We start from the raw sequence: 14,247 nt of genomic DNA, 5'->3' as shown, positions 1-14,247 counted from the left end.
ACGTCATGCCACTGCGAAGCTATGGGGAGGGTGTACATAGGATGCCGTTCAGCACCACAAGGCTGTCGGCGATTACAGCAAGGCCCTCAGAGTCGGCGACCATCCTAGCACGCAATTTGCATCGCTCCGAGTGGCATCCCAAGGCGAACTTTCTCGGCATGAGCGTGGAGCTGCCGGCACGCAACAACCCCTGGTTGGTGCATGATTCCGTCAGCTCGCTGATGAAGCAACGCGTAGGTGACCGCAGCGGACGGGTCGGAGAACTGTGGTCGCGTCTCCACGTGCGTCTTTTTTCTGGCCCGGACCAGATCTGGGGCATGCGGGTGCGGCTGCCTCAGGTGGGCGGGTGAGTCAGCGGACAGGTGGCCGGCCAAAAGTCGGCTCCTGCACGCCGAGACACTAGAAAGTCGCGCCGCCGTGAACAGCTCGCCCTCTTCTTACCTCCGCTCCATCTTCAACCTTTCGACTCCATCGCACGCGCACTCGCAACCATGGCGTGGCGCAACCAAGGCATCACCGGCTCGAACAACATCCCCCTCGGCAACCGCCGCAGGTTTGGCGGCGAAACGACGCCTTCCGAGGACAGAGATGGCTACGACCCCTCTGCTCCCGCCACCGGCCTTTCTGACCTGAAGCGCGGTCGCAGCCCCGTTCGTGGTAAGTGTTGCTCCTAGAAACCTCACCCAGCAAGCAAACCCTTCTCACACTCAGTCTACAGAGCTCAACCCCGACGGCACGCGCAAGCGCAAGAAGCGCAACCGGTGGGGCGATGCCTCCGACAACAAGGCCGCCGGCCTGATGGGTCTCACCACCGCCATTACCGCCCACATGACCGCCGAGCAGCTCGAAGCCTACACCCTGCACTTGCGCATTGAGGAAATCAGCCAGAAGCTGAGGATCAACGACGTGGTCCCGGCTGACGGTGATAGGTGAGTGAACACCGGCCCCCCATTGTTTGCATTGTCCCGCGGTGAATATTGATTAGGTGAAGGTCCCCTTCGCCTCCGCCGCAATATGACAACTTCGGTCGTCGTGTCAACACGCGCGAGTACCGTTACCGCAAGAAGTTGGAGGATGAGCGCCACAAGCTTATTGAGAAGGCGATGAAAGTCATTCCCAACTACCATCCTCCTTCTGACTACAGGCGCCCCACCAAGACCCAAGAGAAGGTCTACGTCCCGGTCAATGACTACCCGGAGATTAACTTCAGTATGATTGCTAACCCTCGATTTCTAACCTGCACATCTGCGTCTTCTCTCATCAAATCTGCGACATTACGTGTAATGCGCAGTGTTGCTCACTTCACTAACCACCTTCTAACTCACTCACTTACTCGAACATGAAAAGAATCCTTTTACTAACACTAGCTCTTTTTTCCTACTAACAGTCGGACTTCTCATCGGACCCCGTGGAAACACCCTGAAGAAGATGGAGGGCGAGTCTGGCGCAAAGATTGCCATCCGTGGCAAGGGCTCCGTCAAGGAGGGCAAGGGCCGCTCCGATGCCGCCCACACCAGCAACCAGGAGGAGGACCTCCACTGTCTTATCATGGCCGACACTGAGGAGAAAGTCAACAAGGCCAAGAAGCTCATCCACAACATCATCGAAACGGTAAGCAGGAATCCGGACGCGTACAAGTGCAGTTTGAGGACTAACAGATACCAGGCTGCTTCCATCCCCGAAGGCCAGAACGAGCTCAAGCGGAACCAGCTGCGTGAGCTGGCTGCTCTCAACGGTACCCTGCGTGACGACGAGAACCAGGCTTGCCAGAACTGCGGTCAGATCGGCCACCGCAAGTACGACTGCCCCGAACAACGCAACTTTACGGCCAACATCATCTGCCGTGTCTGCGGTAACGCTGGCCACATGGCCCGTGATTGCCCTGACCGTCAGCGCGGCGCTAGCTGGCGCAACGGCGACCGTGCCGGCGCCAGCGGTAAAATTGGTGGTGGTGACGGCATGGATCGCGAGTACGAGTCCCTCATGGCTGAGCTCGGCGGCGGTGCGCCCCAGCAGCGTCTTGAGGCCGGCCCCGGTGCCTACGAGGGCAACGCCGATAGTTACGGCGGCGGCGGCGGCGGCGAGGGTGACCGTGACGTGAGGCCCTGGCAGCGTGGCCCGACTGGTGCGGCTGCTCCCTGGCGCCAGCCCCGGGACGATCGTGAGCGTGGCGGCAGTGGCTCTGCTCCTCCGCCGTGGGCCAATGGTGGCCGCGGTGGCAATTCCGATAGCTATGGCGGATATGGCCAGGGTGGCTACGGTGCTCCTCCCGCTCCCGGTGCGGGTGCGGGTGCTGGTGCTGGTGCTGCTCCATGGCACCAGGCGTCGGCAGGCGCTCCGCCGCCCCCTCCGGGCGGTCAGCCTTGGGGTTACGGCTATCCTGGTGGTTACGACCAGGGTGCTGGTTACGGCCAGCCTCCCATGGGCGCGCCCCCCGGTCTCGGTGCTCCTCCTGGCATGCCCTCGATGCTCTCTGGATTCCCTGGTGCCGGTAGCCCTCCGCCGCCACCCCCTCCTGGTGACGCCCCACCGCCGCCTCCCCCCAGCGACCAGCCTCCGCCTCCTCCCCCAGGCGCCTAAACCGTCGACCTCGGTGACTGAGTCACAACAAGTGAACTCGGTACGGATTTGAATAAACGGCTTCGGAAAAGATTTGTCGCTACTGACTTTCGCTTCTTCAATGACTAGTTCTCACGTGTTTTACGATACACTGGAGTGAGTCTCCACTGGAGTGAAGGGTAAGGAGTGGGTGGTTTGGTTTTAGGAATGGGTGCTCTTGGGAATTTTTTCTGGACTGCGGTCTTTCGTAGCTCGCATTTCGGACCTACTCTTTCACTGCTTGAACTAACTGCGAGGATCCTGCCTAAAAGCCCATAGGTGGGTAGCTTAACTGTGATGGCCCAAAATTGCATATTCTTCGTCTACGATGTCTGGGAGACCATCTTTCGTGTGATGTCTACGCTTGGGGGTTCTGAAAGACACCACAACTAGCTCTTCCCCTTGTGTTGATGTTGGCATAGAAGAGCAGAGCTCCTTTCAAGCCGACCAACCTCGGCACCGATTCAGTGGTTTGCAAGAGCATCGACGCTAGGAATGTCGACGGAACACGACACGTGCAGCCTCGGGAAGCAGCGTTGATCATGACCCCCAGCTCGATCAAGGCAGGTTGATCGACACTCGGGACGGCTGTTACGTTGTAACCCCGCATTGGTGTGGGCCGCACTAGAGCAGGAACCAGTGCAGCCAACCCCAGGCGCCACAAAGCGCAAATGCTATTCATATTGCCGCGGGGAGAAGGGGCCGTCCATGCACCCACGAAGCGCAAAAGGCCTCCTCGGGCTCATGTGAAGCGTGCGGGGTCTAACACTAGCGCCTCTCCTTGAACGGGGTTCAGTAGTGTATGAGTACGAGTGTTGAGCTGCCTCAGCGTTTAGCGTGGGTCTGGAGTGAGACGTTGTCGCAAACATACCGAGGCTCCCAATTCACTTTCGCCAACTGTTCAAGTGTTCCCTGTCAGTTCGGCCATGGCGGTGGCATTAATACATCAGAAAGCAACAGCCGCGTGGGTTGACCCGGGCAAGTGGCGAAGCTCACTTACCAGTCGCGCCTTCCTCCGCCGTCACCTTCAACCCTCGCTTGTACCATTGGCGAGGATCCAGAAAACCCACGCCGGGCGCATTCAGCAGCAGCGCCCCCGACTTATCCCCCGACTTATCGCCTCCTTCCTCGCTCAGCTTCCTCTCCACCATGACGACAACGCAGGCCACCGGCCATCAAGCCGGCTCCCGCTCATCCGACGACGACGTTGAGAAGGCGAACATGCAGACGCTCGAGCACACAAGCACCGCCACCACCAATGATGCCATCGAGCTCGTCCACACCATCTCGAACGTCCCCGGCAATCCGAGCTACTACGAGAAGGGCGGCCTCCGCACTTACGGAGACGGCATGGACCATGACCACGAGCCGCCGGTAAGCATCTTGTTCTCTTGAACGGGACTTTAGTGTTGACGCCCAGGCAGATGACTCTCAAGCGCTTCATGCCTATCGTTGCCATGGCCTTCCTGTGGGTGGCGTCGCAGATCCCCGTCTACCTCTTCGGCGGCGTCATCACCTTGGTCTACTCGGACATCGGCGGCTCTGACACATACATCTGGTCTATCATCGGCAACCTTATGGCCATCGCTGCTGTCACTCCCTTCGTCGGCCCTCTTTCCGATCTCTGGGGCCGCCGCTGGGTTGGCGTTGCTGGCATGATCTTCATCATTGGTGGGTTCCCTGGCCCGCGCCGCTTTGGATTCTAAGCTGATACTCTTTCTAGCCGGCATGGTTGTGACCTCTTTGGCGAAGAACATGAACACCTTCATCCCCGGCATGGTTATTGCAGGTGTGGGAGGCGGCATTTGTGAGCTGACGGCGCTGGCGGCCACTGGTGAGCTTGCTCCGACCAACAAGCGTGGCATTTACGTCGGCGGTGTCATACTTGCCATCACTCCCTTCTGTCCATCCGTGTTGTGGGCCCAGATGATTGCTAAAACGTCCTGGCGCTACAATGGCCTTTTCTGCGCTCTGTGGTCTGTCATCGGGCTGCTGCTGCTTCTCTTCTTCTACCACCCACCGCCGCGCGTCAACAGCCAAGGTCTGTCCCGCCGGGAGTTGGCGAAGCGCATCGACTATATCGGTGGCGTCCTCGCCACTGCTGGTATCGTGCTCTTCTTGATGGCTCTCATCTGGGGCGGCTACAATCATCCATGGAAGTCTGCACACGTCATCGCCACGCTCGTCATAGGCCTCGTACTGATAATCGCATTCATCGTTTACGAGTGCTTCTTTGCGCCATGGCCTATGTTTCCCGGCCGCTTAAAGCAGAACCCACGCAACTTGTGTTTGATCCTACTAATCACGTTCACGTCCGGTGCGAATTTCTTTTCTGTACTAGTCTGGTGGCCTGTGCAGAGCGGGAGTATGTACGATCAAGACCCAATTCAGGTCGGCATCAGGAGCTTGCCCATTGGGTTTGGTATCATCGGCGGCTCGGTCATTGTTGCGCTTTTGATTTCGCTGCTCAAGGGTAGGATCAAGACACTCATAACACTGTCATGCGCTCTCATGACTGCTGGTAAGCACGTTCGGCACGATTTATGCTTACGAGCTGACCAAATCTCCACCAGGCACCGGCGCCATGGTCATCGCCCGCCTCGACAACCTCAACGAAGTCTACATCGCCCTAACGCTGGCTGCCATCGGCGTCGGCGGCGTCATCATCCCCAACCAGATCATCATCACCATCATCTGCCCGGACGACCTGATCGGCTCAGCCACGGCCATGGCGCTCTCGGTGCGCATGATCGGCGGCTGTGTTGGCTTCGCCATCTACTACAACATCTTCAAGACCAACTTCACCAAGAACGCCCTGACGACGATTGCCCCCGCCGCCATCAAGTATGGCCGCGTCTTCGACCCCGCCCAGATCTACGACATCGCCACCGATATCTCGGCGAACTTGAACCGCAATCTCTCGACGTATCCCAGCTTGCGCAACAATCCGCAGGGAGTGGCGGCTATCATTGAGGCCGGCCGTCAGTGCTTTGCCATCAGCTTCCCGGGTATCTACTGGGTCGGTGTGGGCTTCGGCGTGGTGAGCACCATCGCGGCCGTGTTCCTGGGCGACATCTCGAAGTATCTCGATGGCCATGTTGCGGTGGCTTTGAACTGAGGTTTGCGTCTGTCGAAAAAAATTCGTGGCACAAAGCTAAGATGAAGGGACGATTTGATGACCCCTTGTGGAATGATTTGATGAAAACGGTCTCATAGGTGTTTAATGCTCGACAATGACGTTTCTCTAGTTATGGACGGCCGAGCAGTATGTATGGCGGATCAAATAAAGAAAGGCTGCTATATCTTAGCAAGTCGATCGCTCAGCAGCGGACTGTTTGATGAAGTACAATAGCTAAACTATAAGTCTTCCAGCGCCTGCAAGCGTCTGTAAGCATGAGTCAAGAGGTGAAACTGGCAGGGTTTCAATGGATTTCTCATATGTGAACGGCATACTCGCCATCCAAAGCCACAGCATCTTCTTCTAATCCTCATGGTATTTTCGCGGACCAGCATCGCTTAATGGCAAGGATGTTCATGCCTTTCTTTCGAAGATATGGTGATTGGGGGGTCAAGGTTTATGGTAAATGCCGGGGGTATCTATTTGGTCCTATGCATCCTCCCGAATAACTCCCAGCGCTTTTCCTCCACCCAACGCACATCTATTGCACTCTATATGTCACTTTCTCTATCTATCCCCCCCCAGTCACTCGGTCTCTTCCCCCTTCTTCCTTCCCCATATATCACAACACTTACTACCACGGACTTTCCTTTACCTACATCCATCCATCCCCCCCCAACCCACCACCGCCAACCACACAACCACCACGGCCACCCACCATCGCCAATCACCCGCCCATACCCATATCCAGCAACCATTCGGGGGTGTTCGTCTTCTGATGCGGCGCGTTCGGGTCCTCGGCGGCCCAGGTGCTGCGGACGAAGTCGTCCCAGTCCTGCCAGTTGACCGGGTCGCCGTACGCCCCCGCCGCGTCGACGGCGTCGAGGCTCATGCCCGACAGGTCCACGGCCGAGGATGAGAGGATGTCCAAAGGCTGTTGTTGCTGGTGAATGGTCACGGGCGTGGTCGTAGGTATTGTTTGTTGATGAGGGTGGGGGTGTTGCGGTGGTATTTGCTGGTGGGTTTGATGCTGTCCTGCGGTCATGGAGGCTGCTGTTGATGATGGCGTTGACGATGGGAGTACCGAGACGAAGGCGGCGAGTCTGTTTTCATCGGCCATGGAGTGGTATGAGGCCGCTTGCTGCTGCTGCTGCTGCTGTTGTTGCTGCTGGCCGGCGGTGGTGGCGAGGTACCTATCCAGATTGTCGAGCGGAAGCTGCGACATCGACCTTTCCGAAATGGACGCCGGCGACTCGGAGGTTTCAAGGCTACCGGTGCCGGACATCATCATCTCGTCATCTTCCGTCGTCGTCGTTGTCGTCGTGCCGCTGCGACCGCGCAGGGCCGCCGCGCGCGCTCTTCGGGCTTTCTGGTGGAGCTTTCTGACGGGCCGCCAGAGTGAGACGTCAGTAACGCGGGAGCGTGCGCGTTCGTACACGGCATCGACGATGCTCCAGGCCTCGTCGACCAGGGCCCCCCGAGTCTGAACGCAGAGCTCGGCGAGGGCGACGGCGAGCGGGTGCCACTGGACGTAGGTTTCGTAATACCACTTGTACTTTGATGAGGACGGATGGAGTTGGAGCCCATAGTCGACGCGCAAATGGGTGATGGCGGTGTTGAGAATCTCCTGCTTCGTGGCTTTGGATTTGAACGCGTAGCGCCGGGTTTGGATCGGGTAATGGACCAACAGCCAGAATTCGGACGTGACGATCTGGGCGACCTGCGAGATGACGAATTGGATTGGGATGGATGGATTGACATGCATGATGAACTTGTCGTGGAGACGCTCCTTGAAGCGTTCGACTTCGTCCTGGATTTGCGCCTGCCATTGGTCGCGCTTCTGGTCATCATCTACATCTGCGGGGGCTGGGCTGAAGAACTTGGGCGCTGCCATGGAGGCCTCCTGGCAGAGGCGGGAGAAGCTCAGGTCAGTACAACCTGTCCGTTCGGGAGGTGCAAAGCGCGTGTCCGGAGTTATGTCGTTATCGTTGATGTTAAGAGGCATCTTGGTACTGCAGAGGCCGTGGTCTATTAGAGGAAAAGAACCGCGATCTTCGCAGGCGCGGATGTCAAGAACAGCAATTTGCCACCAAAGACGTCGCCGCATCTCGGTTTCGAAGGGAGAAAATCCGGTAACAGATCCATCTCGGTGGAGATTGAGATCCTGACCTATGCGAACTGCAAGGCTGACCAGCGTCCATACGGAGCGGGTCTTGTTGTGGCATCGCAGAACCACCTATTACGGAAGGTCAGCAGCTGATACGAAAAAGGGTTTATGAGTGGCTCTGTTGATCCAAAATAGGAGGAGATCTGGAAAGATTTCACTGACAAGATACAGCGAAAAGGCCTGGAGGACCTGCATGTCGGTGCTGTTGAGAAAGTCGGCATTAGCCAATGAGATTTCACAGCAATGGCGGAATTGACCAGCGAGATTCGCTCTTTCCTTCCCGAGGAGCTCCAGACATTCGTCCGTGGTTAACGAGGTCACTGCTGCAAAGTACATGGCGAACAACAAAGCCTCGTAGCCGGCCCCCTTTGGGATGGAAGCGGTGTCCTGGGCCACGTCGAACAGGAGCGGCTCAGTGGTGGGGCGGTGCAGGACTTTGTAGATGGGGTCGACGCGGTCCCAGTAGACATCGGAGAGAGTCCTGATCTGCGGGGCCGGGGGGTGGAGCCATCTCAGATCGGTTGCTTCAATGTCGCCACTGAAGACAAAAAGGCTGTTCATTAGACGTTTCTCGTAGACATCATGAGCGGGAGGAGGACTGCCACTTGTGTGGGCGGTGCTGGCAGGCTCCTCGTCCGATTCAGGCTCGTTCAGAAGCTCGCGGAGGCCGTCGACCTGGGGCGCGATTAGGCTCTGCTTGGTTCAACTGCACGGAACAGCGTACCTCGGTGCTGAGGCTGGTCCAAAAGTCCTCGCCCAGGTAGCGGCCGCCGTCCTCCTTCATGACGGGGTAGGTGCCATCCTCGCGCGGAGGGCCGCGTGGCCGTAGGGGGTGGGGCGGCGGCGCGCTGGACACGCCGGGCACGACGTCGGCGGGCGACTGCTGCTCGGGCTGCGGCAGAGGCTCGCCGCTGGCAGCGTGTGCCGTCACGGCCACCTCGCCGCCCAGGCGGTCGACGAGGCCCTCGAGGTGGTCGAGGCGACGCAGCAGCTCCTCGTTGCGGCGGCCATGCTTTTTGCGCTGGGCGCGCTGGACGGGGAAGACGCACTCGACGCCGGAGCGGCGGCAGGCCGAGCACGGCTGGGCTTTGTCGCAGCGGACCTTCAGTCGTCAGCGCGTGCGGCGTCGGATGGAAAGGGCAAGCACACCTTGCGGCTGCGACACGTGATGCAGCTAAGCGCATGCGCGGGCGTCGGCATTGGTGGAGGAATCTACTTTACGTCGTTCGAGAGGGGACGGGGGCGTGTGGAGTCGACTTTTGGCCGGCGCAGCGCGGCGCACGAACACTCCACGCCAGGGCGCTCAAGGTCGCAGGTCGTCAGCCGCTTGACGCGTCGCAGTGCTGAGGTAGCTGGATCGGGAGAGTATGATGTCAAAAGCATGCGGTTTGACTGCGGCCGACGGCGCCAGCCCAGTGAAACGGCCCGCCGCTTCGTCTTTCCCCTTGGCTTACTAACTGCTTGCACCTGCTCGATCCGGCCGCCGCGTCTCGGCCGTCGCATCTCTGCATTATTCGAGTCATTTCTCGTTTGGGTGCCTGCTGTCGCGCGGCCCAGTTCCGCGCTGCTGTGCGTCCACGCAACCCGCGCTCGTCACACCGTCAGTGTGAGACCCTCTGATCTTCTCGTCACGTCCTTTTGCCTTTTCCACCTCTCATCCTGGCCCCGATCTTCTCGCGATATCTATTGACGCGTGAGATTACTTGTGGATGGGCCGCCGCATACGGCAATGCAAACGCGTCCCGCCGCGCGTGATTGGCCGCCGCCAGCTTGGCCCCCCAGAGCCAAGAGAGACTATACACTCGCCATATAGTAGCGGAACGCGCAAGCATTCCGCAGAGCTCTGTGCGCATGGTGTTTCACTGCTCTGATATGACTACCTGCTCGATGCTATAGGGTCGCCGAGGAAACTACGCGACCTGCTTTCTCTCCATCCCTGTCAGACTCTGCACCCCTTCCTGTTTGGGTAAAAGTCGACGACAGTGCTTTCTTGCCATTGGCTTCCATGTTGTCCTTCCTCTCAATCCTCAGGCATATCAAGCAGCACCTCACCCCCACACTCGTCCCCACCCGGCACCACTCCTCTGGCGTCCTTTCCCCTTACCACCGCGCTCTCAGCCGCTATCCCAAACTCTCTCACCAGGTCCGGATCCCCCGCCTGCACGCACAACGGCCACACCTCCTCCCTCGCCAGCAGCCGGCCTCCCTCGCCAGCCCACCCCACCATCCTCCGCCTCCACTCCCTCGCCAACCACCTCGCCTTGTCCCACCCCACCAAACACGCCTGCTTCCCACCCTCCCCCCGCAACGCCAACAGGTCCCGGACGAAGCGCAGATGCATCAGCTCCATCCGCGGCCTGCACCCGTTCTTCCACTTCAGCACCACGCCGTCCAGCTCCTTGCGTGATATGCCGCCTTCGCCGCCTTGATGGAGTTGCGTCGACGACGCCATGGGCGCCGGCGCGAGCACGATTTGATAGGACCAACGCGCCTGCTGCTTGCTCCACTCGCCGCCCTCACCTTTTCCCTTCACGGGCATCAGGAAGAACATGCGCGCCCGCCACGCCTCGGCCACGCGCCTGCTCATCGGGATGACGTTGCGGGCGTCGGCGGCCGCGAACGACCCGTCGGCGTCGTGGCGGTCGACGATGGTCGCGGCCGACATGTCGGCGAGGGGGAAGTAGGTCTTTGTGACGGGACACCAGGCGTACGACGCGTGGGGGGGATCGCGAGGGGGAAAGGTGGCGGTGGTGGGGGTGTTGATGCTGGTGTTGCTGGCGGTTATGGTGGCTGTGGATGGTTTGGGGCCGAGGTGGGATAGGGTCGTGGGGTAGTCGAGGGCTACAACTGTGCTAAAGGAGGGGGTTGTCGTGGTGGTGTTGGATGAAGGAGTGTCCTCCACGCCAACGATGCCGCCCCAGCCCCCGCCGTGGCCGTAGAAGGCGATACATCCGGCGAGCCAGTCGTTGCCGCCGTCGTCGGTGGTGGCGCGGCGACGGTAAACGTGCGGGGTTGTGACCATGATGCACAAGATCCGTGCTTGCAGCTGCACTGGGTCGCGGGACAAGGCGGCGAGCGTCTCGATCATGGACGCTCTTTGCCGGTTAATTGACCGTATGTGGGCGGCATTGAGGCTGAGGGCTTCGCTCAGGGTCTTGTGGGCGCGGAGAAGGCCGATGAAGCGGCCGTTGCTGATCACGGGCGATTCGCTTTGTTGTTGTTGCTGTTGCGGATTATCCTCGTCCATGTCCCAAGGTGCCATGATTGTGTTCGACGTGGGCCCGATCTCATCCTTGATGACTTCGAGACGGTGAAACATGCCGAACCGTTCATCGTGGAGCTGGTCGAGGGTGTACTGGACGAGCAACTCGGCTCGCTTGAGAATTCGGTCGTAGGTCATGGCTGGGCGCGACTTTTTGGTGTTTTCCCTGGACATTAACGCTCCCATGATAGTACTGCTGTGACTATAAGGTGATAGTTATGAGTGTGAAGCGTTGATCACGTTGGCTGTGGTAGGATCCGGATAGCCAAATGCGAGCTTTATGAACCCGCCGCGGGGAGCGCGCGGTCAGAAATCAGTTTCTCTCGAATTATTGTTAGCAACGCCATGGTTGAGCGTTACATGGTACCATGTGTTGAGCACCGTCTTGTACCATGGGATGCATATCGACCCTGATACCGAAAAGTTAATCATTCGGAGATAGGCAACCTCAAACTCCTGTCGGGCTTCAGCATGCTTGAGCAGGCGAAGGTGTAACAAGGTACCTGTAAATTCTGGATACTCTCAGGTCTCGAATCTCCTGAAATCGCCCTTTCCAAGCTACTTCCTCACCGCAGTCCAGTCGACAGCCAGTTTAGGGCCATTTGTTCGTAATTCGTAGACATAGATCGGTTTCAGCGATGGAAGTCTCATTCCCATGCTCTTTACTCCTGTGCTGATGCAATGCCGAACCCCCACGTTCTTCACTGCCACCGCTCACACGCGCTACCAAGCCTTTACGCTTCCTCCCCACCCGCCGCCTCCTCATCCCCTTCATCTCCATCCAAGTCATCCATATGCTCCCTCGCCCACGGACTCCTCTCCCTCAACGCCCTACCATACCTGCTCCACACGAACGGGATGGGCACCAACACGAGCGCCAGGCCTGCCAAGAGCGTACTTGCCCATTGATTCCCCAACCGGGTGAACATGCCGTGCGCGAAGAGCGGGAAAGCCGCACCGAAGAGGTTCCGGACAAGGCCGATGCCGGCGAGCGCCGAGGCGGAGTACACCTTGTACGAGTCTTCGGTGTAGGTGAAGGTCATGAGGATGAGGGTGTAGAAGGACCAGCCCCAGAGCGCCGAGGCGAGGATGGGAATGATGGGGTGGATGCTGGGGGACGTTGTCCAGGCGAACCAGAGGAGGGAGATGGGGAAAGCTGCAGAGGTCAGCATCTGTTCGTCGTTGCTGGGAGATTTCGGACGGGCAACTTACCAACAGCGGCAAGTTTTCCCATCTGAACTCGCGCCTCAGGGATGTTCTTGCCTCCGGACTCATGGACTTTCCTCTGGTAGTACTTCTCTTGCCAGATATTTGTGATGGGGCCGAGACTGATACCGACACAAATACCGAGGAAACAGACACCGACGCCGATAATGTCGAATCCATGACCCTGTCCGAATACAAGAACAAAGGCCGTGTTGAATAAGAAAGATAAGCCATAAAGGTACCCGTTGTAAAGGGCGGCGAACGTGATAATGGCCTCGGACGCCAGAAATCTGAACGGCCTCGTGAGCGTGACAGTAAATAGCTCCTTGGCGCCTCTCTTCTTCAAATGGTCCGGTACGTCTATGTTGCTCGTGTGGTTTTGTTTACGCTCCTTTTCTGCGCGACGAGCAAGAAGAATGCTGTGACGCGTCTCACCGCAGAAGAGTAGTGAGATGGTCATGATAAGCCAGAGACCACCGTTGATGGCGAACAGAGCCCAGAAAACGTCCCGCCATCCTCTCGTCTGGGCAACGAAAGACATCAAAAAGAATCCGGTCGGTGAGCCGGCAGTAGCTGCCCAAAGGTAAAGCGACATCGCTGGACCTGTGTCGTGAGGATGGTAGAGGTCGGCAATTGTTCCGCCGAAATTTGCTGAGGAGTCGTCAGTACCCAAGAACATGAAGAATGGACTAGAATTACCTATGGTAACTGAAGCAAAGTAGCCGGAAACAATGCGGATCGGGATAAAGACCGCAAGGCTGGGGACCACAGCGGATGCAGCAAGGCAGCATAGGAAGATGAAATAGGAGTAAATGTAAATCGGCCGTCTGCCGTAATACTGTACTTCCATTAGATTGGCGCGGGGGGTTCACGTGTGTAAGCATACCTCAGAAAGCGGCGCCCTGGTCACGGTTAGAGAAGCGAATCTACGACAGAATAGCTACACCAAACTCACAAAGTCATGGGCCCAAACGCCAAACCCAGCACATACAACGACAACCCCAGCGTCCCCCCTTCGGGCGACAACCCCCAATCCTCGGCAAACTTCTTGCTGGCCGGCGAGAAACCGGACGCGCCCCAGCTGACGGAAAGATCGATGAGAACGATGGGCCCGATCATGAGCCACTTCTTCCACCTCGGCCAGTTGCGCGGGTCCTCGGCGTCTCCGGGCTCGAAATGCACGACGCCGGTGACGGAACCATCGTGTTGACGGCTCGTGTCTTGAGCCTTGCTGCCGTTGCTAATGCCGTAGCTCGACGAATCGCTGTCGGACGCGAGCAGCGGCTGGGTGCTGTCGTCGTCGACGTCGGGGTTAGTGACTCTTAATGTCATTGTCGTGTTCCGTCCTTGGGCGGGCGGGCTTTGGCCTCGTGGGTGGCGCCGTCGGTTATTATCACAGTTGCTTGCGAGAAGTGACGTCTGTGTTAAGCGGGTGGTTGGAGGTGGATGAGCGACGTGCTTCCCCACTGTTGCACAGACACGCTGAGATAAGGACGGCTTTGCTGGGCGATTTGCACTCAATAGCCCGATTCGGCTATCCTTAGCTCCTGCGGCGCCGTGACGTGCGCAGTCGGGAAGCGAGGGACCCAACGTTGAAGCGACGAACCGAGGAGAAGAGGTCCACCATGGTGTCAGGAGGTCCATCTATGGTGCGATTGCTGGGGCTTGCACCGACGCGAGGCGACGGTTGGTCAACTGACGCTGAAGGGCGACGGTAGCGCGGCGGCCCTGAACCGAGCGTGGGCGGTGATCCGCCCGGCAGGCGGCAACATAAGAACCGGCCACATGACCACCTACTTATACAACCGTTTTGGACGTGGGAATGTTTTCATAAAAGCCGATGCGGACGGACCATGACAACCGTAGCCATCATGAGCAGAACCCAATACCAGAAAT

The 14,247-nt window shown here is 58.5% G+C and overlaps 4 protein-coding genes across 4 annotated transcripts; 2 read left to right on the top strand and 2 right to left on the bottom strand.

Annotated features, from left to right (window-relative positions):
* Positions 1-491: 491 nt before the first annotated feature.
* BBP1 (Branchpoint-bridging protein) lies at positions 492-2,580 on the top strand (the record flags this gene model as incomplete). The annotated part of the gene is made up of 4 exons (XM_066779304.1): positions 492-657; positions 719-929; positions 992-1,209; positions 1,388-2,580. 4 exons carry the CDS (start codon positions 492-494, stop codon positions 2,578-2,580), a joined length of 1,788 nt encoding a protein of 595 aa, XP_066630108.1.
* Positions 2,581-3,524: 944 nt separating this feature from the next.
* On the top strand, positions 3,525-5,716 carry SLS55_007888 (uncharacterized protein; the record flags this gene model as incomplete). Its single annotated transcript, XM_066779303.1, has 5 exons — positions 3,525-3,530; positions 3,763-3,972; positions 4,023-4,269; positions 4,322-5,119; positions 5,172-5,716. 5 exons carry the CDS (start codon positions 3,525-3,527, stop codon positions 5,714-5,716), a joined length of 1,806 nt encoding a protein of 601 aa, XP_066630107.1.
* Positions 5,717-6,443: 727 nt separating this feature from the next.
* On the bottom strand, positions 6,444-11,283 carry SLS55_007887 (uncharacterized protein; the record flags this gene model as incomplete). Its single annotated transcript, XM_066779302.1, has 4 exons — positions 6,444-7,728; positions 8,053-8,558; positions 8,608-8,985; positions 10,063-11,283. 4 exons carry the CDS (start codon positions 11,281-11,283, stop codon positions 6,444-6,446), a joined length of 3,390 nt encoding a protein of 1,129 aa, XP_066630106.1.
* A 596-nt stretch (positions 11,284-11,879) lies between these two features.
* On the bottom strand, positions 11,880-13,683 carry SLS55_007886 (uncharacterized protein; the record flags this gene model as incomplete). Its single annotated transcript, XM_066779301.1, has 3 exons — positions 11,880-12,301; positions 12,358-13,109; positions 13,343-13,683. 3 exons carry the CDS (start codon positions 13,681-13,683, stop codon positions 11,880-11,882), a joined length of 1,515 nt encoding a protein of 504 aa, XP_066630105.1.
* Positions 13,684-14,247: the final 564 nt, after the last annotated feature.

The sequence above is a fragment of the Diplodia seriata genome (genome assembly GCF_021436955.1).
Source record: "Diplodia seriata strain FDS-637 chromosome Unknown scaffold_8, whole genome shotgun sequence".
Taxonomy (NCBI): Eukaryota; Fungi; Ascomycota; class Dothideomycetes; order Botryosphaeriales; family Botryosphaeriaceae; genus Diplodia; species Diplodia seriata.
The sequence above is the reverse complement of the archived record's forward strand: the minus strand, read 5'-3'. Positions and strand labels throughout refer to the sequence as shown.